General features: G+C 45.8%; 1 protein-coding gene across 2 annotated transcripts in view; it reads left to right on the plus strand.

The window, feature by feature from the left end:
* TNIK (TRAF2 and NCK interacting kinase) overlaps positions 1-26,377 on the plus strand; it is a 533,511-nt gene that overhangs the window by 395,489 nt on the left and 111,645 nt on the right. For both annotated transcript variants that reach the window (XM_006890356.1, XM_006890357.1), the window contains exons 10-12: positions 9,002-9,177; positions 10,398-10,464; positions 15,564-15,768. In XM_006890356.1, the coding sequence (XP_006890418.1) occupies positions 9,002-9,177; positions 10,398-10,464; positions 15,564-15,768 (448 nt within the window). The remainder of the gene's footprint in view (positions 1-9,001; positions 9,178-10,397; positions 10,465-15,563; positions 15,769-26,377) is intronic.

A 26,377-nucleotide genomic window follows, 5' to 3' on the forward strand; every position in this document is an offset into this window, starting at 1 on the left:
TCTCCCCTCCCCTGCCCTCCCCTCCATGCTGCCATCCCCTGTTCACCTGCCACATGGTGCTGGCTTCCCCCAGAAGTTTCTGGAGAAGGGTGATTTCAGGATGACCTCACTTCTGCAAGATGGTCAGTTCTGTTCTCTTCTTGTGCTTGATAAACTTCAAGAGTCCACACAGATGAGACAGCACACAGGTGGAATCAGTGGAGAAGTCCTTGATTGCTTCTAACTTGATACATGTAAGGTCTCTGGTCCCAGACACCGGAGCACCAGATGAAGACTTTTGAGACGGGATAAGATGGGGCACCAGCTAGTGCAGAGTCACAGAGCGGGGCTGGAAACCTGGGTTCCGGCTCCCCATCTGTGCCCTCAGTCCCCCTGGAGCACCAGCTCGCATTCTTACTGGCCTGTCAGTCACTTTGTTATTCATGTTACTGTCTTTTCCTCCAATCTGAGAATTCCTCTGTGTAAAATTCAGTGACACTGATTCCATTCTTCATGTTGTAGAGCCATTATCGTGATCCTTTTCCAAATCCCTCCACTCTCATTACCATAAATTCAGTGCCCTCTGTGGAAAAAACCCCACTTCCACCTTTCCTGTCCCCCAGAACTATTAATTATCTTTCTTTTCTAAAGATTCGCTTATTTCCTATATGTAAGATTATGCTGGTTTTGTTCTTGCTCAGCTGATACTCTTCACCCAGCCTAATGTTTTCCTATTTTAATCTTGCTTTCTCTTTGTGGCTGAGACATTTTTGTTTTAAGCTATGACAAAGGTCTATTTTGTGCTCTTAATAAAATCACAGTTGTTGTTGTTGTTATGTGCCGTCGAGTCGCCTGCGACTCATAGCAACCCTATGTACAATAGCCCTAAACTCCGCTCTGTCCTGTGCACGGTCTCCGACACTCCCATCCCAATATCCCAGTCACTGAATCAATCCACCTCGTAGAGGGCCTTCCTCTCCTGCGCCGTCCCTCCACCCTCCGAAGCATGATGTCCCTCTCCAAGGGCCGGTCTCTCCTCACAACATGTCCAAAGTATTTTAGACAGAGCCTCAGAATCCTTGCCTCCAAGGAGCCACCCGGTTTAACCCTTTCCAGGACAAATCTGTTTGTTTTCCTAGCAGTCCATGGTATTCTCAATACTCTTCTCCAGCACCACAGCTCAAAGGCATCAATTCTCCTTCTGTCCTTCTTCGTCATTGTCCAACTGTCTGATGCATAACAAGTGATTGCACAGACCATGGCCTGTACCAGACGCACCTTAGTCTCCAGAGAGACACCATGGCTCTTCAGCACCTTGGAGAGGTCCCTAACTTTCCCATGGCAACGCGCCTTGTAATTTCCTGGCTGCTGGTGCCGAGACTGTTGACTATGGAGCCAAGCAAACTAAAGCTGTGTACAATCTCAATCTCTTCACCATCCATCCTGATGCTGCCAATTGGTCCAGGGGTGAGAATCTTTGTCTTCTTGACATTGAGCCTCAATCCGTATCGTAGGCTGCAGTCCTTGACACTGCAGCAGGCGCTTCAGGTCCTCCTCAGTTTCAGCAAGCAGGGTTGTGTCATCCGCATAACGCAGATTGTTGATAAATCGTCCACCAATCTTGACCCCACATTTCTCCTCATAGAGCCCAGCCTCCCGGATAATCTGTTCTGCATATAGGTTGAAAAGGTATGGAGATAGGATGCATCCCTGGCGTACGCCCTTCCCAATTTTGAACCATGCAGTGTTCCCTTGCTCTGTTCTGACGACTGCCTCCTGGTCCAAGTATAAGTTTTGCAGTAGTACAGTAAAAAATATCAGAAAATACTTGAGCTCGACCAGATTTGCTAGTTGTAGTATAATGCAAGGGAGCTATGGTGCCCTGGTGGGTAAGAAGTTGCACTGCCAACCCAAAGGCAGTCAGTTCAAATCCACCCAGGCTCTGTGGGAGGACGATGAGCCAGCCGTCTCCTCCCATGTGAGTTACATCCTCTGGAAACTTGCTGGAGGATCAGCTGTGAGTTGGTTGACAGCATTAGTTGAGGTTTTGAGTAGCTGTAACTTTGTATAGTGATAACATCAAAACAGAAGCGGCTATATAGATTTTTTTTTTAAATAATGAAACTTCTTTGTAGTCTCATTGGAGCTGTCAAGGCTGTTAATTCTTCCTCCTACTATTGCTCCCTCAGATGTACTAGAAGTGACTGTCCAGGCTTGAAGTCAGAGGCTTTAAGCCTCGTGATATCCAGAGGTTGCTGGGCCTTTGTTATCATGGTAATAATGATAATACCAAACACACACACACAATTTATGATGCACAACATTAAGAGGTCTTCATAAATTAACTCCTTTAACTGGAAAAACAAAAAAAAATATACAACTGGAACATCATGGTAAATGAGGAAAAATCGGAAGTTGTCAAGGATTTTATTTTATTTGGACCCACAATCAACACCTGTGGAAACTGACAGGCAACAACTCAAACAATGTGTGGCCCTAGGCAAAATGCTAGTGGCAAGACCTCTTTGAAGTGTCACTCAGCAAGGATATCACTTTGAGGACTAAAGGGCACGCACTTGACCTGGCCTTTTCAGTTGGCAGTAGATAAGGGAGAGGAGGCATCAACACCTTTGAGTTACAGTAACACACCATGGATTTCCAGAAGAAGGGACAAAGGTGTCTTGGAAGAGGTACCTCCAGAATGTCCTTGAAGCGAGGACTGAGGGACTGGTCTGGGGATTGGTGAGATAGAGTCACCAAGAGGAGGAAGTCTGTCAGTGAGATGGCTTGGCCAATGGCTGCAGGTGAGCTCAAAGCAGTGCTTGTAAGGACAGTTCTGGGCTGGATGGCAATGGTGGTTTCCATTGTTCTTGCACACAGCTTCACTGTGAGCTAACCAATGGTGACACCTAACAACATCCCAACAGTGACACCTAACAATATCCCAATGATGTCACCTCACAACATCCCAAAGGTGACACCTGACAACATCCCAATGATGACACCTGACAACATCCCAACAGTGACACCTAACAATGTACCAACAATGACATCTAACAAGATACAAGAGCAGTATTCCATTTACAGGGAAGAAAACTGAAGCCCCAAGAAGTTAAAACAAATTGCCTCAGTCACACAGTGAGTGATGGAGCCTGAACTAGAAAGAATGTAGTTCTGGGAAGTCAGGCAGAGCCAGTGCAGATTTGAAAAGGCCAGTTCGCATGGAGGGGAGTCCTGTGTTTACCAAAGGCACTCTGGTGACACTGTGTGTTATGTGTTGAGCAGCTAACGAAAAGGTCAGCGGTTTGGATCCACCAGCTACTCCACAGGAGATAGATGGGCAGTCCTCTCTATAAATACTTACGGCCTGAGAAACCCAAGTCAGAATTGGCTTCATGGCAGTGGATTCGGTTTGGTTTGGGCAGTTACTGCAAGGATTCCTCGTTAAGCATCAGCACGATAGTCAAGCCAAGAGTTGATAGCTCTTGAGTTGAAGCCACCCATTACACTTGGGGAGGAAAAAAACCCACAAATATTAAACCCCATTGCCGCCTAGTGGACTCTGACTCATAGAAGCCCACAAGGACAGTGGACAGGGGAGAACTGCCCCAGTGGCTGCCGGATCTGTAGTCTCTATGCACATGACGGCTACTGCTTTCTCCCTCAGAGTCCTTGGTGACACTTTAACCCACGCGCCACCAGACATCCTCTCATAAGATTGCAGACTAGGTAACCTTGTAATGACTCGGCATCAACTCGCTGGCCTGTACCAACAGCCAGATTGTTCAATGCTTGAACCCACTTCTGCTGATGATTAATGTCATAATCTCACAGGCCTTTTTAACTGTTCTCTAATAAATTAATGCATCAACAAGATAAACCAGAGAGGATAAAGTAGTTAGTGATGCCGACACTAGAGGAAAAACCTCATTATAAATCCCCCCCCCCATCATTAATATTTATGTCTCCATGCCAAATCTTTGGAAATCAGTATTACTATTTTTAGGCTGGTTTGTTGTTGTTGTTGTTATTTGTGTTGTTGTTTTGTTTTGTTTTTTAAAAAACAAAACTAAGTTGTCCAGCAACAGAAAACCAAGTAATAGAATTATGTAAATGCTCTCTGGACCCATCAGACCGCTCAGCAAATAATCAGATAGTAATTCGTATATGTGCGATGTTTTGACTTTTAATTAAATGTGTATTTAAGCATATTGATTCTTTGGTCATGCTGACTCAAATAAGAGACATGAATCCTTTTTCAAAGATGTAATCTACATAGGTAACATTTTCCTTTCCAACTGTGCCATTTGAAGAAAACATGAAATCAGTTACCAGGTTAGTGATTCTGCATATCTTGGTCCATTTTCTGGGTCAGAGTCATTTCTTTAGGTTGCTGGCCACCGTGTTGTTGTTGTTGTTGTTATAATGTGTGGTTCTGTCTAAACTGATTCATAGCTAAGCTTTCCGTGGATTTTCAGTCTATAAAGCGCATGGAAGGAGATTGTCCATCTTTTTCTGCAGAGCAGCCTTTGTGACAGCACAGCTCCTTACCCACTCAGCCACTGGCGCTCCCACTGGGGGGAGTATCAGAAGAGGACCCTAGCACTATCTCATTGCAGAGGCTTCCTCTGACTTTTTAAGCCTCGGTGTCAAGGAATGGAATTTATAGTTTATTCATTCTACATCTCAATTTTAAATTAGACGTGGTATCTTTAATTTGCCATCCTCTGATCTTTGTTAGTACCTGTACCGCGTTTCCCAAAGCCACATGGTTTGAAGCCACCGGCTGTTCTGTAATATAAGGACAGAAAACCTCCTCCTGTTCTGTTTACTGTCTTTGAAAACCCACTAGATGACCAACCAGGGGTCAGTTCTAACTCAATGCTACACATGATAATTATTAGTTAAGGAGCCCTGGTGGCGTAAGAGCATAAAGCCCTTAGTGTGAACTGTCAGTAGTGGGAATCCACCAGGTCAGTCTGTGGAATAAAGATGGACAATCTCCTCGTATAAAGACAGCTGCAGAGCCCAGTGAAGGGGCCCGGTGAGTTGGAGCTGACTTGACAGCAGCAATTTTGCTCTACTTATTTAATGAACAGTTGTTGCTGTTGTTGTTAGGTGCTGTCAAGTCGTAAACCACTCACAGCGACTCTATGAACGAAAGACCTGAATGCTTGTATAACTTTCACCGTTTCTCCAGGTTCATAGAGTTTCTGGAGGCAAACTGTTTCAGAAGTGATGCCACTCCTGCTTCCAAGCTTGTTTGAATCAGGAAGCTCCACCAAACACTGTCTACCATGGGTAGCATTCGACACATCAGTGTCACAGTGTTCAGCATCACAGCAACCATGAGTTACCGCTGTACAGCAAGTGGACAGACCAGTGCTGTACCCCTTAGAAGAATGTTTGACCAAAAACAATTAAAACCAGGCCCAAAGGCCACAGATTAAAATCACCCACCTTTGGCTTGGTAGCATCACTTTTTACCCACTAGGCCAACAAAGCTTTCTTTATGTTAATTAACAGTTAAGCATGTTATTAAAATACACACACACACACACACACACACATCCTTCTAGTTGGAAGTAAGAAAGAAAAACTTGCCATTTGCATGCTTTGCAGATATTTACTAGCTTCCTTATTGTTCTTTGTCTTTGCTTCTTTTAATACTGGTGGTTACCCATAGACTAGCTGTATATGGAGTCTATCTGTTCATTTATGTTGGTTAACTGCAGTCTCCTGGGTCAGGCCTTTGAAGAGTCCATTATTTCACAGCATTTATCTTGTAAGACCTTACCTTCATATTTGTGCTTCAGAGACTTATTCAATGTATTTGAGAAAGAAAGTGTGTTTTAAAGATATGTACTCTACAGTCCTCTTGTATCTTTCATGAGCAGAGGTATGAAGACAGCTGTATTATGGTTCTGGCCAGAACTGTTGTCCATTTACCATTTATTCATTCATTTAACCATTCACCAGACACATAATGTTAACTCAACTCATTGCAGAAGCTGACTCATAGCTGACCCTCTGGTGCATTTTAGAGGCTGTAACTGGCATGAGAGGAGATTGCCCATCTTTCTGCAGTTGGTGGATTTGAACTGCCTGCCTTTGGATTGGCAGTGCAACGTCTAACCCACTAAGCCACCACAAACTCCTTAAGGCTGTGTATTCTGTTCTTGGCACAGAGATGACCAAGCACATCCAAGAGTCACCTCTAGGGATTTCCAATGTGAAAGGATATGAATTGAAGGCTTTAACAGAGGGCTGCCTACAATGACCAGACACCCTGTTGCCACCATTTCAAGTCCACCGTGTGGACATTCCTCCACACATTCATCCTGGGGTAACCCCAAGCACAGCAGACACTTTTATGTATTTTCATTTCAGTGTAAAACAATATGTTACCTTTATGCCTTTTAATGTTAACTAACTTTTAAAGTGAAAACCTTTAAACTTATCTTTGCATATTTTACTGTGTGGAATATTTTCAGAAACATGAAAAGTAGCTTAGACATTTGGAGATGGAAATAAAGATATCATTGAGTTCTGTTTTTTAAAATAAAATTTCATTTTTTTACATTACATTTAATACATAATTAAACATTTAATTGTTTAAGGAACGTTTACAGAGAAGTTAGATTCTCATTCATTTATTGTTGCACATTTGATCCCCTCCCTTACCCCTCTCTGATTCACTTTTTTTTTAAAATATGCATTCATGGTTGTACAATTACCTCCCTCTCTCCCCAGTCCAATCTTTTTTACAGTGATATATCTCTTATTTTGGGCTGTTGTCGTATTTGATGTTGTTGTTGATGATTTCTGTCGAGTTGAGCATGACTCATAGTGGCCCTATACACAGAAGGCCGACTACATTTATCTAAGTTCATAGAGTTTCAAGAGGCATGTTGTTTAGGCAGTGGATGTCACCCCTGCTTCCAAAGTTGGCCTAATTTTATATTTATATATATATTTTTTTCATTGTATTCTTAAGGAGGGAAAAGACATGAAATCAAGTTAGAATATATGTTCACCTGGCAGAAATGGAGAATATTGCATTTCAGAGTGCCTACTGGCATTTGAACCCTGAAGGACATGTTCACCCTTGTGCTCTGTGTAGGGAGGACACGTCTTAGGCCTGAAGCTGGGTCCTCTGGCTGTTTTGGGAAAGGCTTGCTCTGTGAGTCCATTCCTGTAACCCTGGCCTCCACAAGAGGGGGACAGAGAGCACAAGCCTGGTCATTCCTGCCCTCAGCAGAGAGGCTGAAGGCTGAAGAGGGTGATTAGGGTTCTACAAAGGTCTCTTGGGAGGAAATGCGCTGATACTCCCAGTGATGTACCTTGCAAGGTCCTTCTGAAGACCCAGGAGCTTAATTATTTCTGATATACAATTTCTTGAACATTCATTAAGAAAGTGCATGCCCGATTCATGAATCCTGGCCAAAGTTCATCACTAATGTGTGGTACATTATCGGCACGCCGTCATACCCATCGATTGGTACAGACAGATCTCCCCACCGCCCTGCGTTCTTTGGCACGGGGTTTATCTTTGAGGAAACGGTAGCTTTCTGGTGGGAGATACAGCTGCTTCTAGGTGTGAACTTCAACCCTTAAATCTGAGTGTCCAGGTCCTTGGGTTGAGGGCAAGCATGCATACACCGCCTGTGCTTATTCACTGAGACACAAAGTTCAAAAGTGATTCTCAAAGTACTGATAAAACATTGGGTGAGCAAAGTGCATTTCACTGTGCAAAAATCTTCCTCCCTTCTGCAAAGTTAGTAGATGCCCCTTCCCTGTCCAGCCTTAGTTTGATATGCCTGTTGTTGTTGTTATTGTTGTTGTTTTTGTTGTTAGATGTCATCTAGTCAGAGCTCAAACTGAACTTTGAGAAATGCCGATAGTTGTAGAGGGACTTCAAGCCTTTTGTTCATACGTCACTATGAATCGTGCTCTACTTGCAGACAGTTAACAACAACAGCATAGTTGGGTTGGGTTATGACTTTGGAGGGAGAACAGTTACAGAAGTTAAGTGTTCATCTCATCCCATCATAAGTACATGCAGCAGCTTTACTTGTCACAGCTGATGTTAAATAAACACCAGGTTTAGATGGTATCACTACTTTATGGGTTTCTCCACTATGATTTGGAAGCAAGTCACGGAGCAGAGCCCACACTCAAGGGCTCCTCTGTTGTCTGAGGTGTATAACAGACTTGGAGATAACGGTGAAATGGCATGGTACAAAGAATTTCTTTTTAAAAACAACAGTGAGAACTAACTCATAGCTCCCCCTCACAGGAGATTGCGCATCTTTCTCTCCAGCAGAGCAGCTGGTAGACTCCGAACCTTCTACCTCAGGGATGGCAGCACAATTCCCTACCACCAGGCCACCAGAGCTCCCTGTCTAATAGGCCTTAGCGTGCATATTTGCCACTTGCCTCCTTTAGACAATTTATCTCAGGGTCCCCTAGTTTATAGGAGGCTCACGCCAGCTTTAGTTTCTTACTGATTCCTTGTCGCAATTATCATTTCCCCAAAGTGATTTTCTCCCAGTTCTTTAGGGCCCACTGCTGGCTTTTCATGCCTTTAAACCTTCCACATATGACTGCTGAGGTTTGAAAATTGTTTCTGTTTTGCGTCGTATTTTACCTCAGCTGTGGGATGATGATGTCGCATCTGAACCCCTCACCGTGTCTGTGCGAGCGGCAGACCTCATCTGGTCCCCGGCTGTGATACTGACTTGGTGATGTTGCTGAGACACACTGTTGAGCCAGTCCTTCCTGACTGCTCTCCATAGGATTGTCGTTTGCATGTCACCACACCTGTCTCCTCAAGTGTCCCTGAGTAGATTCGAACCCCCAACCTTTCAGATAGCAGTCAAGTGCTCAATGTTTGCACCATCTAGGTATTCATATTGATAGGTGGAGCCTTTAAAAAAAATTACAGCATATCCAAAGAGATCCATGTGCCTCGGCGCGGTTTGCCTGGTTTACACGTAGACTCCCCTCTTTGATTTGTCAGGTCGAAAAAATTTCAGTCTTTCATCGAGAGCTGCCTGGTGAAGAATCACAGTCAGCGGCCGGCCACGGAGCAGCTGATGAAACATCCGTTCATCCGAGAGCAGCCGAACGAACGGCAGGTCCGCATCCAGCTCAAGGACCACATTGACAGAACCAAGAAGAAGCGGGGAGAGAAAGGTGAGCAGCGCGGGGAACAGAGGCATCGTGAGGCCGCGGGCTCGGGGGTATCGGGAGTTGCTCGTGGAGGCTTCCAGTGGGCCTGCATTGTTCCTCGGTGTGTGGGGGGGCTGCCCCCCGGATCACGGCGCCTCTGGGCATCAATGCATAGACTGCGGGAATGACACCTTTCATGGAAGAAAAGACTGTGAGAAACTTTGCCTCTTGCAAGCACTGGGCAAAGGCATGTTGAGTGATGCCATGAAGGGCTTTCATATGACAAGTGATTCTCTTTTTCATTTTATTTTATTAATTTTAATGAACATTTACAGAGACTTTGGATTTCCATTCATTCATTGTTGCACCTTTTTCTCTACTCCTCCAACAAGTTATTCTCTTAAATGAATATTCATGTTTGTTGTTATTGTTGTTGTTCTGTGCCTTTGAGTTCCTTGCAACTCATAGCGACCCTACGTACAACAGCCCTAAACCCTACTCTATTCTGTGCCAATCTTAATGTCACCGACACACCTACCCCCATTACCCCAGTGACAGAACCAGTCCATCTCATTGAGGGTCTTCCTCTCCTGCACTGTCCCTCCACACTCCCAAGCATGACGTCCCTCTCCAAGGACTGGCTCCTCCTTGCAACATGCCCAAAGTATGTCAGACAGAGCTTCAGAATCCTTGCCTCCAGGGAGCAGCCTGGCTTCACCTTCTCCAGGACGAACTTGTTTGTTCTCCTAGCAGTCCATGATATAGTCAACACTCTTCTCCAGCACCACAGCTCAAAGGCATCAGTTGTATTTTAAAGCACATTTTATAGCACCTTATTCAGAGATAAAGGCAGTTGGTGAATCCATGTAAGTCATGATGAAGCTTCTACTTAAATAGTGATTAATACGGTCAATACGTTGACAGGATGGTGAGCCAATAAGAGACTAATTTGGCTATACTGGTAAGGAGAGACTAAAAGGTGATTTTCCACTTCCCTGTCTTGTGGAAGTCGAGTGCTAGGGACAGATGTCCCTGAATCGGGACAGTGTTGCAGATGGTTACTTCCACGTACTTGACGTCTGTCTCTAGTTGGGCAGCACATCTCCGGAGGAGCGGAGACAGGCCTGAGCTCATCATTAATGCCAGTTCTCTGGGCCTCAGTTTACTTTTATGTGAGATGAGGGTGTTGTGCTTTACAGGTGTGTTGCTCCTGTCTGTTTACTAACCTGTGAATCTCTCTTCAGATGAAACAGAGTATGAGTACAGCGGAAGTGAGGAAGAGGAAGAGGAGAATGACTCAGGGGAGCCCAGGTACGTTGGTGTGCGCACTTCACCTCTACCTTCCTTTCATCTGTAGGGTCACCTTTCAGAACCCGGCAGAGCGGTCTTATTTATGACCCAGGAACGTCCTCATTCATCTGAGAGAATTTCCCTGGGTAAACGCTTCTGGAAATGTGGGAATCAGCATATTTCTTTATCTTGTCCTCCAAGGTTTATGGTTTATATTCTTAAGCCTGTGTCCTCACATGTGTAGCATGTAAAATTGGCAGGAAAAATTATCTGGGTAATGCTGGGTGAAAAGTGCTAAAAATTACAACTTTCTGGAGACCCAGGTGATGTTTTAGGACTTGAGCTAGCTTGCTTGCTTCCTTCCTTCCTTCCTTCCTTCCTTCCTTCCCTCCTTCCCTCCTTCCCTCCCTTTGAGAAGCCTATTCAGACAGGCCATGTGCTTGTAACATGCCATGATGTTTTCCCCACAACCTCAGCCAGCAGGAAATGATTTCCAGGAACTCAAATTCCTCTTCCAAAGTGAACTCAAAATTACAGTGTTCATGCCTTTCTTGTTGTCATGTGTTGGACTCTAGCATCAAGGACCCACCTTGTTGCTACTGTCCTTGTGTTCTGAATTGGGTTTGACTTTGATTCGGACTTTTTTCTAGCTTGTATTTATAACTAAGACTGCTGTGTACTCATTTTCCATGGGAATCAGGTGGAAAGAACAGCGTTCTTGGCTCTGTGAGCCCAAGGGAGCTGGTTTAAGGACAGACCCCCAGCACCTTGCACTGTGAGCAGGAGGAAGACCCCCTGGGATAATCTCCCCCAGTTCCTTTATCGTGTTCATCAGCAGGACTTCCCAAAGAGGGAAGGGGCCAGCTTAGCTGCGTAATCGAATTCTGGTATTGCTGGAATAAATTAGATACCCCATAACTCGGATCCCCTGAGCTAGAGTCTTTCTTCTTGGTGGCCAGAACTGACTCATAGCTGATGGTTTTCAGATGGTTTTCTAGTGGGTTTTCCGAGGCAGTTAGTTGCACAGGACGAGATTGTCCAGCCTACTCCTGCGGTGCAGCTGGTGGATTTGAACCACAGGCCTTCAGGATTGCAATGCAGCTTCTTACCACTAGGCCAGAGTCATGCTTAGGAATTAAGCTTATAAGACAACCCAGTTTTCCTCTCTTTACTTGCTACAAGATTGCTCAAGGGATAAATAATGTATACTGCATTGAAACAGATGAGAGAGAGAACCGTTTAAAAGGGAAATATGATTAGGTATTATTGTCATGACAGGAGTCCAGAACAAAGGCTGCACATGGGAGTGGACTTGGGGGGAGGGATTGTGTAACAATGAAAGCGTTTTTCTTTTACTTTTCAAAGAGAAGAATTAACTAGAGGGGAGGGGTGGGCAGGGAAAAAAGAACAACAATAAATTAATGGAAATCCAATTTCTCTGTAAACTTTCATTAATTAATAATTATATTAAAATAAATAAAATTAATAATAATTTTTAAATTAAAAGAAATAAAAAATGTTTCCCAAGGTCAAAGGCAAAAGGGAAGTCCTTGCCTGGTACTTCATTTGCTGTCCATCCCAAGTTCACAATCACAAAGATCATGCCCATCAAGTAATGGAATGAAAAAAAGCAACCTTCCTGTGAAGCTGAAGTCCTGATGCCCTGCTTTCAAAGGATTTCCAGCACTGTGTGTGCAGTTTATCAGCTGGTCAGGTCACACCCCTCGTGGTCCCTCTCGGGAGAACCCAGGGACCCATCTTTTGTAACATTTGCTAAGCCGTGTTAAGAGTCGCCTCAGAGATGGACCTTACCACCTTGGTCATGCCTGAACACTCACTCAATATCATGAATCGTCCCAGCATATTGAAGAGTCTGTCCCTCCTCCTGTTGTTTTTTATTGATGCATCTAATTAATCTTTATGGATTCCTGAAAAGAAGTAGAGGAGAGTGAGTGAGAAACCAGGTCACACACTGAGTTAATGCTTGAGTTGGAAATGCAGCTTGGAGCGCCTGCTTTTGACTTGACACAATTGATGTTATTGACACGTCCTCTCGTGTGTGTGTGTGTGTGTGTGTGTGTGTGTGTGTGTAAGAGAGAGAGAGACAAAAGCAGAGAGAGAAAGAGAGAGAGAGGCTTGGCTCACCAACCACAGGACCTTTGCACAGAGCACGTGGCTTCTGGATCAGATAGGCACTGGGGCTGTGTGGGTTTTCGGTGGTTCTTGCGTTATACACAAAGCCTTGTTAGAAGAGAGAGTCCTTGTGTGGTCTAGCTGCCAACCAGACTCTGAGAGGGTCCAGTCCACTCAGGAGACCCCTCGCTTGCTAGGTCCTGGTGATCGACCTCCGGAAAAGGGGCCATTGAAACCCCGCGGAGCACGGTTCTGCTCAGACCTACACGGACTCGGCGTGTTTAGCACGTGGAGACCATGATGGAAGAAGACAAGTGTCCAGTCCGCTGTTCATAGGGTCATTAGGAGTCCTAGTCACTCAATGGTACCTCACAGCAACACGGGTTGGAATCCGTTTGACGGCAGATGATTTTGTTAATAGAACTTTAGCTTTGTCGATGGGATGTTGTGAATGAGGGCTTGAGTGCTTTTCTCTGGTGACAGGGCCCACTGACCCCTGTGCATAACAGAACCTGGATCACTTGCTAAGTGCCACCAAACGTTCTCTTCCCATCTCATTCTCCACCTTCTTCTCACCATCCCCACTTTCCATTTGTTCAAGGATGAAAGCTGGAAGTCCCCCATCCACACAACAAATCCACCCATGGCTTCCATCAGCTTGACCTCCAAACCCCCTCAGCCTCCTTCCCTGCCACTCCCATCCTGGTTAAACCTTTACCAACTCTGCCCAGAGCCACGGCCGTGGTGCTCTAACCTCCTGCAGCCTTGTGTCCACTTAGCAGCCAGCAAAGCCCACTCATGTGACTCTTCTGCTCTCTGTGACTTCCCCGGGAGCTCTGCTGGCTCAGGGGGAGGGAATCGCACTGCCAAAGCAAAGGTGCGGGGTTTGAATCTCCCAACTGTTTTTCAGGAGGAGATGGACAATCTCTTCTTTGTGTACTTCATTGCCTCTGAAAACCTGCTGGAGGGTCAGCCACGGGCCTTCTGAAATAGCCTGCCTCCAGAAACTCTAGGAACATGGAGAAACGATGAAAGTTATACAGGTGCTCAGGTCTTGCATTCATAGGGTCGCTAGGAGTCGTCTACGACTTGATGGCACTTAACAACAACAACAACATCTTGATGGTACACAACAACAACATGACTTCCCCAGCTCACAGCTTGACCTGATTTGACTTTTTTTTTTTTTTTGGTGTCACTCTTTCTCCTGTTTGGAAGTTCCGATAGCTTAATGCACAGGTGACCAGAAAGGTCAGCCATTAAATCCACCAGCTGCCTCTCAAGGGAAAGATAAGAGGTCTCCTCCTTGAAAGATTTACAGCCTCAGAACCCCAGGGAGGGTCCCTGTGAGTAGGAATTGACTTAAAGGCAGTGGGGTTGGATTTTTCTGTAGTATTTTATTCTCTGTGCTCCAGCAAGATGGCTAATCCGGAAGTTATCTCCCTGGGAGGCTAGTATGCAGAACAGAGATGTGTGTGACTTTGAATTGTTTACATACTCTTAGATGCACAGGGTGCACTCGGGTGACAAGTGGAATTTGCCTCTGCATTCTCTGACCAGATTCTCCCTGTTGCATGCATAACCACTGTTTTACTGAGGAGGAAACTGGAATCAGTAGAAGTAGCACTTTCTCCTTCTACAACTGGAGGTCAGGAAAAAAAATCCCTATTTAACTTCTCATTGACTGTCGTGCAGCAAGGCGAGCTCTGAACGCCTCAGATTAGCGAATGATCTTGGCCGTTGCCCCAGTTGGGCTGAGCCTCCTGGGTGTGGAGTGAAGTCAAGGAGAAGCGTGGTGAGAGGGGTCCATAAACTGGAAAGTTGTACCCTGATCTAAGTAGGGCTGATGCCTTTAACATTGCTGCTTTTTGCCTGGCGGCTTCATTCTTGCCTTTTTTAAATGCCAAAAAAAGAAGCCGCCCAGAGGATACAGTGCAAGCACACTAAGGACTTTGAAAGAAATTGTTGCCCTGTCTCAAGGGTGAGGGGGAATGGCCTAGTTCTGGACTAGAGCAGTGATCCCAGGATTGTGACATGCAGAAATGGGGACAGTGGTGTGATTTAAGTGAGTGGATACTGCACACCAGCCTCCTCCTGTCTTGACTCTGTGCCTTTTAGGGTGAAGGATTTCGTTGTGAAAGATGTGAAGGATTTTATTATTTATTATTTCCATGTTGTTGTTGATGATTGCCATCGAGTCAAGGTTGACTCATAGCGACTCTAAGAACAAAATACCTAATGCCTTTCCATAGCTATTGTTGTTTCTCCAAGTTCATAGTTTCCAGAGGCATGTGGTTTAGGAAGTGGATGCCACTCCTGCTTCCAAACCTGTTTTACAACCGGGAGCTCCACCAAACACTGTCCGTAACAGGAAACCATTCTGGTATTTGATATCCCCATGGCACAAGGTTCAGCATCACAGGTTACCCCATACAGCACATTGACAAAGATTGATGTGCAAAGAATGAATGAATGAAGGAATGAAATGAATGAAGGAAGGAAAGAAGAATGTTCCTCCAGATATAACAGCACTAGTCTCATTTAGCAGTGGCTAAGTGTTGAGTCAAATGTGACTGAGTAAGCTTTGCACAACAGACCTGAACTCTGTTCTATATAATTAACATCCTTTCTGTACATTTATAAGAGAGTTTGTAGAGTTTCCAGAGGCATCTATAATTTTCATTTTATTATTATTATTATTATATATTATTATTTCATGAATGGAGGACCAGGATTCTGCAGGTGAACCTGCTTGTGACATCTTTCATGTGTGTGGTTGTTTCTAGGGTCTGGGTGAAGGATTTCATTGTGAAAGGATGTAAAGGATTTTATTCTTCTTTCATTTATTATTATTATTACTACTACTATTATTATATATTATTACTTGAGAACCAGCCGCCTGCGCGTATGTGGGTGCACGTTTCTCGGTCCCGGGTGGGGACAGCCTCCCGCCCCGGCAGATCCTGAGCTCTGTCTCCTGCCCACAGCTCCATCCTGAACCTGCCGGGGGAGTCCACGCTGCGCCGGGACTTCCTGCGGCTGCAGCTGGCCAACAAAGAGCGGTCGGAGGCCCTGCGGCGGCAGCAGCTGGAGCAGCAGCAGCGGGAGAACGAGGAGCACAAGCGGCAGCTGCTGGCCGAGCGTCAGAAGCGCATCGAGGAGCAGAAGGAGCAGCGGCGGCGGCTGGAGGAGGTGAGGCCCCCCCCAGGCACCTCTGCGCCTGCATCCCTTGGGGTACGTCTCATGGATGCCCACCAGGCACGCTGCAGGCCTGGACCCCACTATGAGGGGCCCTACAGCCTGCTCACAGCACACAGCGTGGCAACAAGCCAAGCTACCAAGCCAGGGACGGCCCTGGGCTGTGTGCTGGTGGGCCACCGGGAAGAACAGGGCAGCGGCTGAGTCCCTGCAAGGCCCCTACACGTGGCACCTTTACGCACTGGTCACCATTCCCTCATCCCTAGTCATTGTCTCTGATGCATAGCAACTAATTACAAAAATCTTGGCCTGAATCAGGTGCACCTTACTCTCCAGACTGACATCGTTGCTCTTCAGTACTTTGGAGAGGTCTCTAACAGCACCCTTTCCCAGTGCAATTCATCTTTTCATTTTCTGGCTGCTGGTACCAAGAGCGGATTGTGGAGCCAAGCAGACTGAAGCTGTGAGAAATCTCAGTCTCCTCACTGTCTGTCATGATGCTGCCAATTGGCCCAGGGGTCAGAATCTTTGTGGTAGCATCCAGTGAAGAGGGCGTTCTGGTTTCATGGTCGCACTGCTGTCCCAAAGGCTGTATCTCTCTGATGACCCCAACCCACCAGCAGTTCCTTGGGAGAAAGATGGGCTGTCAGTCTCCTTTCGTTTGACTTACAGCCTTGGAAATCCAGTGTGGCTTAACTATGAGCCAGTGACTAAGAAAGCGATAGCGTTAACTCAAGGGCAAGTCAGAAGGCAGACAAGAGGGTCACTAAACGCACAGACGGGGCTGTTATCTTCCAGTTCGCCCAGGCACCAGCAGGCTCTTCCTGAACACACATGCCTTGTTAGGTGGCCATGGCAGAGCAAACCGCGTGGTGAATTGCAGACGCGATAAACAGACTGCCTTTTAAATGATACATCAAGGACCAGTCTCCTGGGTTTAAAGCAGTGGGGGATAAACCTCATCACGGCCGTTGTTTTCGGTGCCATCGAATTAGCCATGACTCATAACAACCTTGTGAACAATAGATCTGAAATTTTCCCTAGCAGACACTTCTGCGTCAGAGAGCTGAACAATGACTAGGGATGACAGAAGCAGTGATGCCTTTGAACTGTGGTGCTGGAGGAGTATTGAATATACCATGGACTACTAGGAGAGCAAACAGGTTCGTCCTGGAGAGGGTGAGACCAGGCTGCTCCTTGGAGGCAAGGATTCTGAAGCTTTGTCTGACTTACTTTGGGCATGTTGCCAGGAGGGACCAGTCTTGGGAAGGGACATCATGCTTGGACGAGTGGAGGGACAGCACAGGAGAGGAAGACCCTGGATGAGATGCATTGACTGGGTGATTGGGATGACGGGGATGGGTGTGTCAGACAGTGAGACTGGCTCGAGGTAGAGTGGGTTTCAGAGCTGTTATACTTGGGGGCACCTCACAACAACACACCATTCACATCATCTGTTCATATATAAACTCACTGTTACAATCACTGGCAATCCGTCTTCTTGAGGACCTTCCTCTCTTTCTCTGACCTTCTCCCTCCCATCATGCCCCAGGAGTTTTACTATGTAGATTAGGAACAGAACGTCATTATTGAGAGCCCTGCCTGCCCAGCACTTAGTGGGTATTGAGCTTAGCTGTAGTTCTCATCAACCATCTTTATCTATTTGTGTATTTTCTCATCTTTATCTATTTGTGTATTTTCTCGTCTCTTCAGCATCACACATACCATTTCCATTTTACAGAAGAAAAAAACTAACACTGAAGTTCAAGGTGAAGTAGCTCATCTCATGTCACAGGACGAGCAAGTGCAAATAAAGATACACACCAGTTTTCCCCAGGTCTGATGTCCATGCCAGCTCTTAAACGGCCAGGGTTGAAGTGCAATCAAAGCCTTGAGCTTGGATCTCACAACTGGTCCTTTCAGATGTCTGCGGACAGCAGAACACAAGCGGAGCGCTTTTCAGTCTGAGCAGACCAGTCTGATGCTGTTGGTGAAAAGGAGGCCTCGCTTGTGGGAAATCTAACATCCACCTGCCGTCTCCCGGCTGAGAATTACAAGCGGCACTGCAGCACGGGGGGCAGAATCCTCCAAAGACTGGCAGAGGCTGGGCAGTGTGAGGCTTTGGGCCAGAGGAGGCAGTCGTCAGAGTGAAGTCCAAAGCTTAGGAATGGGAGGTTTGTGGCATCTCTGGCTACTGCCCCAGGCACAGGCTCTCGGGCAAGGTTTTGCAGCTGTTCTCTGTGTCATCCTCTCTGACACACCAGGCCAGTCAGGCCTCTTGCTCTGGCCCCATGCCAAGTCCACCACCGTTCCTTCCTGTGTGGACCCAGGTTTACTCCTTTGGACTTCCTATCACACCTCTCTCACCTGCTCGGTGAGTGAGCTCCAAGCCTCAGCCCTGGGAGTCCTGCCTGCCCTGGTCCTTCCCAGGCTTGTGGGGTGATCCTTCTAAGAGCGCTCCCCACAGTCGCAGCTTCTCGGGGCATCACACCACAGGAGCTTGACCAGTGATCACTTTACCATCTAGATAGAAGAGTCCTGCCCTGAAGATTTATTGTCCTTGTGTTTGGGGTTAAAGAATTCACCATTTCCTTTATTCCCCTTGAGATGAAACAAACTCAAACAAACTTGTTGACCCTCCTGTGTTCTGCACAAGTTCTGAACTATCCACGAGGAGACTGTCTGTATGTCTTCTGGGGGGGGGGGGGGGCCTGTGGATTCAAATCACCCACAGCACAGTTTCCTGTCCACCAGGCCATTAGAACACCCTGAACAGATGGCCCTAGAAAATACCCACTATCTTTCTTTTTTTTCTTTATGAAATTGTTTAATTATTATTATACTAGTTTATTTATAAAATTCAAATAATTTGTTTTCCAGAACAGATTCTTCCAATTTCCCTCAACCCCTCCATCAAATTAATCCCCCCTCCCCCTGCACATCCACATCCCTCTGATTCCCCCTCCCCCCTTCACCTTGGATCCTCATATTCATTCTATAATCATGGTTTTATACAATATTTATCCTTGTGGGACTGAGTTAGTTCACTCAGCATAATGCTCTCCAGTCACTCCCAAGTTAGGTAGTAATTTACAAAATCATTGCTCCTGTGTGCTATGTAGTATTCCACTGTGTGAATGTACCATAATTTCTCAATCCATTCATTTGTGGTTGGACACTTGGGCTATTTCCATGTTCTTGCTGTGGTGAATAATGATGCTGTGAACATTGGTATACAAGTTTGTGCCTCAGTTTTCATTTTCTCAGGGTATATTCCAAGTAGTGGAATAGCTGGGTCATATGGAATTTCTATGTTCAGCTTTTTGAGGAAGCACCAAACTGCCTTGCAGAGAGGTTGTACCATTTTACAATGTATAAGAGTTTCTTTCTCACCACATCCTCTCCAACATCTATTATACTTGCTGCCCTGTTAAACTTTGCCACTCTTACTGGGGTGAGATGGTACCTCATTGTGGTTTTGATTTGCATCTCTCTTATTGCCAGTGATTTGGAGCATTTCTTCCTGTGTCTGTTTGCCATTCGAATATCTTCCTCTGTGAAAATTCTTTCCATGTCTTTTGCCCATTTTGTAATTGAGTTACCAGTCTTTTCTTGTGGAGGCCCAAGAGTATTCTCTAGACTTTCATTATAGATCTCTTGTCTGAGATGGAATTACCAAATGTTTTTTCCCAGCCGGTAGGTTTTCTTTTCACCCTATTGGAAAATTTTTTGATACATACATGGATTTAATCTTTAGAAGGTCCCATTCATCCATTTTATCCTCTTTAGATTGTGCATTTCAGGCTGTATTTGGTAGTCTCTTTATCCTGTGAACTAGCACTTCTAAGCTTGATCCCAGTTTGTCTCTTATAAACTTTATCGTTTTGGGCTTTACTCCCAGGTCTCTGATTCACCTTGAGTTGATTTTTGTGTCTCGTGTGAGATGTGGATCCTGTCTCAGCTTTCTGCAGGTGGAAGTTCAGTTTTGCCGGCACCATTTTTTTAAGAAGTTGTCATTTCCCCATTTGATAGCTTTGATTTCCCTGTCGATTATCAGTTGACTACATCACTGTCTTTCTATAATACATTTAAAATGCTCCAGAGCGCGTGTCCGTGTGTGTGTGTGTGTGTGTGTGTGTGTGTTGTGCCTGCATGCACACACAGATACATGAATTTCCTACTATTTTGGAATTTTTTTCCCTACTGCCTATAGATCCGTAGTTCAGAGTCTCATTAGTTGATGCATTGTTTAGTTTTCACTTTTGTCTTTTCCTCCTGTCTTGTTTGGCACGGCTGGTGGGTTCTCTCTGCTCTCTTACGTGGAGCTGCTCTGATAATAATTTCTAACAGTTACAGAGCACTAGCTGTATGGCCGGCACCCTGTTCAGCACCGGGCATGAATTGTCTTGTTTAATCTTCACAATAATCCCGTGAGGTGGGAAGTACACTTACCTCCCAGTTACAAGACAGTACAATTGCACCTAGGGATGGGTCATATCTGACGGTCAGGGAGCTTCCAGAGAAGCCAGGCTTTAGACACGAGAATTGGACTGCAGAGCCCATATTCCAAGGTGTGACACGCACTTGCCTCTCTTGATAGACCATGGTCTGGCCACTGCTTCTGAAGGGTTTACCTCTTAAGATTTAATCATTTCCAAGCAAGGCCAAGAAGTTGTTCCTGTTGTTGTGATCTGAGTCATGTCCCCCAAAATTCATGCTCACCTGAACCCCCACAATGTGATTTTTTTTTAATTTGAAATAGGCTTTACAGCTATAACTAGTGAAAGGTCTGTGAGATTGTATTTTGGATTTAGCATGGGCTGCAGATCCAGAGGCAACTTGTAAGAAGAGAGAACCCGGAGAGGAGAAGAAGGCTGTGTGAACATGACAACAGAGATGGGCGCCATTCAGGCCGTGGTCCACAAACACCACAGCCTGCTTGCTGGAAGCCCCCAGAAGCCACAGAGAGGCAAGGAGGGTGTTCTTCCCTTGACCCCCGGTATCTCTGCCCCATCTTGACTTATAACTTCTGGCCTGTCCTAACAGACAGAATCAATTTCTGATATTTTAAAGCCAACTAATTGGTGACACCTTGTAGTGACATCCTGTTGTTGTTAGATGTTATAAGGAGTCAAAGGCAGCTTATAGTGACCCTGTGAACAACGGAACTGAGGCCAGCTCTATCTTGTGCCATCTTGACCATCTCTGATACACTCTAACCAGTCGTTACAGTCCCTGTGTTAGTCTGTCTCTCTCAGGGTCTCCTTTCTTTCACTGGCCCTCCACCTTTCCAAGCACGATAGATCCTTTTCCAAGGACTCGCCCCTCCTAACAACATGCCCAAATATGTGTGGTGAGAGCCACCATTCTCGCCTCTAAGGACACCCCCGTTGTACTTTCTCTAAGATGCATGTGTTTGTTCTTTGGCCATCCATGGGATATTCAGTATTCTTCTCCAGCACCATGCTCAAAGGCATCAGTTCTTCTTCTGTCACTGTTAATCATTTCATCCTGTTGTTGTTATGTGCTGTCGAGTCACCTGTGACTCATAGCGACCCTATGTACAACAACCCTCAACCTTCCTCAATCCTCTGCCAATCTCACTGTCTCCAACACACCCACCCTCATTACCCCAGTCACTGATCAATCCATCTCATCAAGGGTCTTCCTCTCCTGCGCTGTCCCTCAACCCTCCCAAGCATGACATCCCTCTCCAAATACTGATCCCTTCTTGCAACATGTCCAAAGTATGTCAGACAAAGCTTCAGAATCCTTGCCTCCAAGGAGCAGCCTGGTTTAACCCTCTCTAGATTGAACCTGTTCTTTCTCTTAGCAATCCACAGTATATTCAATACTCCTCCAGCACCACAGCTCAAAGGCATCAATTCTCCTTCTGTCATCCCTAGTCATTTCATCCTAGGAAACTAAAATACCTAGCCATACCTGCCACCCCAGCCGATGGTGGAGAGCTATGTTTTTTGTGCCTTGAACTTGAACATGGGCTGCATGGCCTCATAAAAACATTTAAACCCCATGGAGGGGGTGGGGGGAATAACAACACCTTTCTCTGCCATCAAGGCAGAGCTGCCTCATAGCTGTGTCTTAAGAGGATTTTCCGAGGTTATAGAAATTGCACAGGAATGGATCGTCCATCTCTCCCGTGACAGCTGCTGGATTCTAAACGCCTTGCTTTGGGCCTGGGAGTACAACTCCATACCCTCTAAGCCACCATCATTCAGTTTAACTCCACAGGTACAAACACCACCAGTTGTTCATGAGTGAATTCCCACTCATGGCGACCCCATGAAGGTCAGCATGGATCTGTGTTCCCTTGTGATTGAAAAACTGAGTTAAGCCCATTGCCAAGACTTGTCTCCAGGTTGGCTCTCGGTAGAAAGCAGCCTACAGCGTTTCAGTTTACAGTCAAGTGTGTTAACTGCTTGTCCTACCAAGGGACTCCTCAATGTCACAGTTAGACATGCTAATTGAACGTTATTAAGGATCAAGAGAGCTTTCATAACCGTCTGAGAAAATATATTTCCATTTGCAAATGAAAGCCACTGAGAAGCCCTTTTGACATCTCAGGGTTTGAGGAGCTGGGACCTTCCAGTTCCACGGTGCTCCCACACATCACCTCCTACCAGAGGTTTCCAGCAGAGCCCTGGACGCCCTGTGCTATTTTCAGAACACCATGCGGACTTGGCTGCGTGCTAAATCAGTATTTGTACATTCTTGGAAGGACTTTGACTACAAACTTTAATGGAGTCACTCAGCAGCTTTGTAAAAAGAGATGTGTCTTCAGGCCAGTTGAATGGTAGGTGAGACATTCTCAACTTTTGACCAATAAAAGTGCAATTTGCAACCAAGTTCCAGGAACTTTATATCCAGCTCAGCAAAGGTGAATGCGTCCATGATACTGAGGGGGGAAAAAAGACAACGGCAGCCTCATCTGTGTTTCTTTTGTTTGTGAAAACTTTTTTTCTTCTTTATCTCAGACAAGGTACAGCTTGTTTTCTTCTGTGTCATAGAGTTAGGGTCCAGAAATCTGGGCCTGGAGTCCACATTCATACTCCGGCAACCTTCTCAGAGGCATCTTGGATAGCAGATTTGTGGTGGTGCTTCATTGTGCTAGAGAGTTGTGAACTTGTTAGTGATTTGTATCTATTTCATATATGTATGTATATGTATATGGGTGTGTGTGTGTGTGTGTGTGTGTGTGTACATACATCCTTCACCTTCTTTGTTGGCCAGAATCTTAAGGCACAGAAATGACTCAGTCTATCTCAGCCCTTCAGCCTCCTCCTCGTTGTAGTAACTTCCGCTCTTCAGAGAATCCTAAGTTTTGTAAGCAACCAGGTATTCACTGAGTGCCTTGTAGGGCCATCATATTATGATCCATCTTTTTTTAATTTTATTATTTGTGTGTACCATCAAATCAGATCTGACTGGTACAGAAGGATATTGTCCCTCCTTCCCCCAGCAGAGCATCTGGTGGATTTGAACTGTGTGCCTCTGGGATTGCAGTGCAGCTTCTTGCCACTAGGCCACCAGAGCTCCCCTGATCCATTTCTTAAACAACTCATTTTAACGGGGGGGAAAAAACACCAAGCAAACAAACAAACAAAAAAGATTATCAAACGCTTTTGTTGTTGTTGTTCCATCTCCTGGGGGGAAATGGAAAGAAATATTACCTGCATCTTACTGTCCAATATTAGTGAGGTACCGTGCACAGTGTAAGACTTGGAAACCTAACATGTATGTTGTCTGTCCATTGTCCCCAAATTCTCTCACCGTTACTAACAGAAACCCTCTAACCCTAAGCAATGACTCTCTTATCTGCCCCAATCACTCCTGCTAAATCTTCTTCTCTATTTGCCTGTTCTTAAAAGTGGAATCCTTTTCTGATTGATTTGTTTTAATCACGCTTTTGAGGCATGTCCCTGTTGTAGCATGTATCAGGACTTGACACCTCTTTATAGGTGTGTTTGGATCAACAATCAACACCCTTGATAGTCAGAAAACCAGGAGATGTATTGCATTGGTCAAGTCTTCTGTCAGGGACCTCTCCAAAATGCTGAAGAACAATGATGTTAGTCTGAAGACTAAGGTGTGTCTGATTCAGTCCATGGTCTTCTGAATTACCTGGCACGTAAGACAACAGCTTTCTTGGATTTCAGTGACCAAATAGCAGACACTAAGAAAACTGTTACTGGTAGGACTCCCTTAAGTCACATTCATTTCTTCTCTACTTGGGGACTAAGGAAGCAGCTTGGAAAGAGTCAGAAAAATCGGGATTTGAAGTAGGAAAAAAATGTCCATTTGAATTTGAGGAGCAGTGCTGCCAACCCCAAGGCACAGGGTTCGAACCCACCAACTGCTCCATGGGAGAAAGACGTGCAGTTTCCTCCCATGTGCTTGTTGTTATGGTTGTTGATTATCTTCGAGTCAAGCACAACTCATAGCGACCCTATGAACAAAAGGCCTGAAGCCCCTCTACAACCATAGACATTTGTCAAAGTCCATAGAGTTTGTGGAGGCAAGTGTTTAGGAAGTGGGAACCACTCCTGCTTCCAACCCATGTAGTTTACTGCCTCAGAAAACCCACTGGAGGGTCAGCTGTGAGTCGATTCCAACATACACCCACAGACCACAGGCATGTTCTTTCTGGCCAGCCCGAGTCTCACCGTGTCCCCACTTCCTCAGCTCTTCAGGGAAGCTTGTGGTAATGCTTATTACCACCCTGGCATGATTCAGAGGATTAGCCAGGAAAATGCTATGTGGGAAAATATTGCCAGCTGCCAGGAGCTGGAAGGCTCTCCCTTTTGAAGGACTTATCTAATCCAGCTTAAATACAACTAATGACTCCGCTTCACTGCTTTTCAAATAATGACGGGCTTGCCCGTTTGCCACTAGTTTTTGCCCACATTCTCCCCTGGCGTCAGAGAGCTGGACAATGACCAAGGAGGACAGAAGGAGAATTGATGCTTTTGAACTTCGGTGTTGGAGAAGAGAGTGCTGAGGGTGCCAAGGACTGCTAAGAAAACAAACAGGTTCATCCTGGAGAGAGTTAGACTGGGCTGCTCCTTGGAGGCAAGGATTCTAAGGCTCCGTCTAACATACTTTGGACATGTTGTGAGGAGAGACCGGTCCTTGGAGAAGGACATCATGCTTGGGAAGGTGGAGGGCAGGCACAGGAGGGGAAGGCCCTCTATGAGGTGGATTGATTCAGTGACTGGGGTAATCAGGATGGGAGTGTCAGAGACAGTGCGATTGGCACAGGACAGAGCAGAGTTTAGAGCTGTTGTACATAGGGTCGCTATGAGTCACAAGCGACTTGACGGCACATAACAACAACAACTCCCCTGGCATCTGTCTTTCAGTCTAGGTAACCAGGCTGGTCTCTCAGAAGCTGCACTTGCCGTGGCCCAAACCCAGAGAAGTCACAGCTGTGTTAGGTTCTTCCTTGGAACCTGAGGAGTTTAGTTTTGTCCCGAAGCTCAGAGACAGTCTCCCTGCCCAACCACAGAGGGGGCAAACTGTGGATCTGTTCTAAGAGTCACCGTGCAGGGTGATGTATTGAGGCTCTGAAAAATCCTCTGACAGCAGAGCATGTGGGGGAATTCTGGTGTGAGGCGGTTTGACAAGTGGCAGGAAGCAGTGCTGCAGTGCTCAAGGCACACGGTTTGAATCCACCCCTGGTCCACGGGAGAAGGATAGGCAGTCTCCCAGTGCAATGCATCTCCTTATGTCCTGATTGCTGGGACCAATATGAATGTACATTAATAATTTATATTATTTTTTTTCTGATTCTTCTAATGATCTTATTTTTTTAAAAAAAGCTTGATACAAAATTGAAAATTGATATTGTTAGGATGAGCACTGTTATTTTAACCCTGATGGCTTCTAGGTGTGTTAATGGATCTGGATATGGAACCCTGGTGGCCTAGCGGTAAGTTGTTGCTCTGCCAACCCACAGGCTGGTGGCTCGAATCAGCCAACTGCACTCCAGTAGATTGATTAGCAATCTCTTGTGTGATTTACAGCCTCTGAACACTCACTGAAGAGTCAGCGGTGAGTCAGTTAGGACTTGAAGACACTTAACACAATAACAACTGTATAGAGAGTGTTTTCCTATGAGAGTCTCTGAGGGGTCCACAAATGCTTAGTGCTCAGATACTAACCTGAAGATTGATGCTTCACACTCGCCTAGCAGTGGAAGAAAGGCCTATCTCTATGACTTGTTTCCACAAAGTGTCCATAGAGAAATACCCTTAAGGTAACAGTTCTACTCCGAAAACCACAGGGTCTCTCGGAGTCCGAATCAAGTCAGTGGCACTGGGTTTGCATTTGCTTCCCTTAATCCTCAAGCACTGTTTGTGGTGGAAGGCGGGTCCCTCCACTCCCTTTTGAAGGCTGTTTTCTCTGAACTCAGCTTGGCTTCTGCTGCTCCTCAGAGCCGGCCACCTGCTGCTTCCTTAGCCAGAGCCCAGGCTTTGCCAGCTGAGGGGACCCATCCTTCTTCCTTGTGGATGGGGTGCTGTGTTTCGTAGGACCAGCCGCTGGTTTGTGGAGTCTTGTCTTCACGGGGGTACCACTGCAGACT

The sequence above is a fragment of the Elephantulus edwardii genome, unplaced genomic scaffold (genome assembly GCF_000299155.1).
Source record: "Elephantulus edwardii isolate Elephantulus edwardi_28Jun2011 unplaced genomic scaffold, EleEdw1.0 scaffold00088, whole genome shotgun sequence".
NCBI lineage: Eukaryota > Metazoa > Chordata > Mammalia > Macroscelidea > Macroscelididae > Elephantulus > Elephantulus edwardii.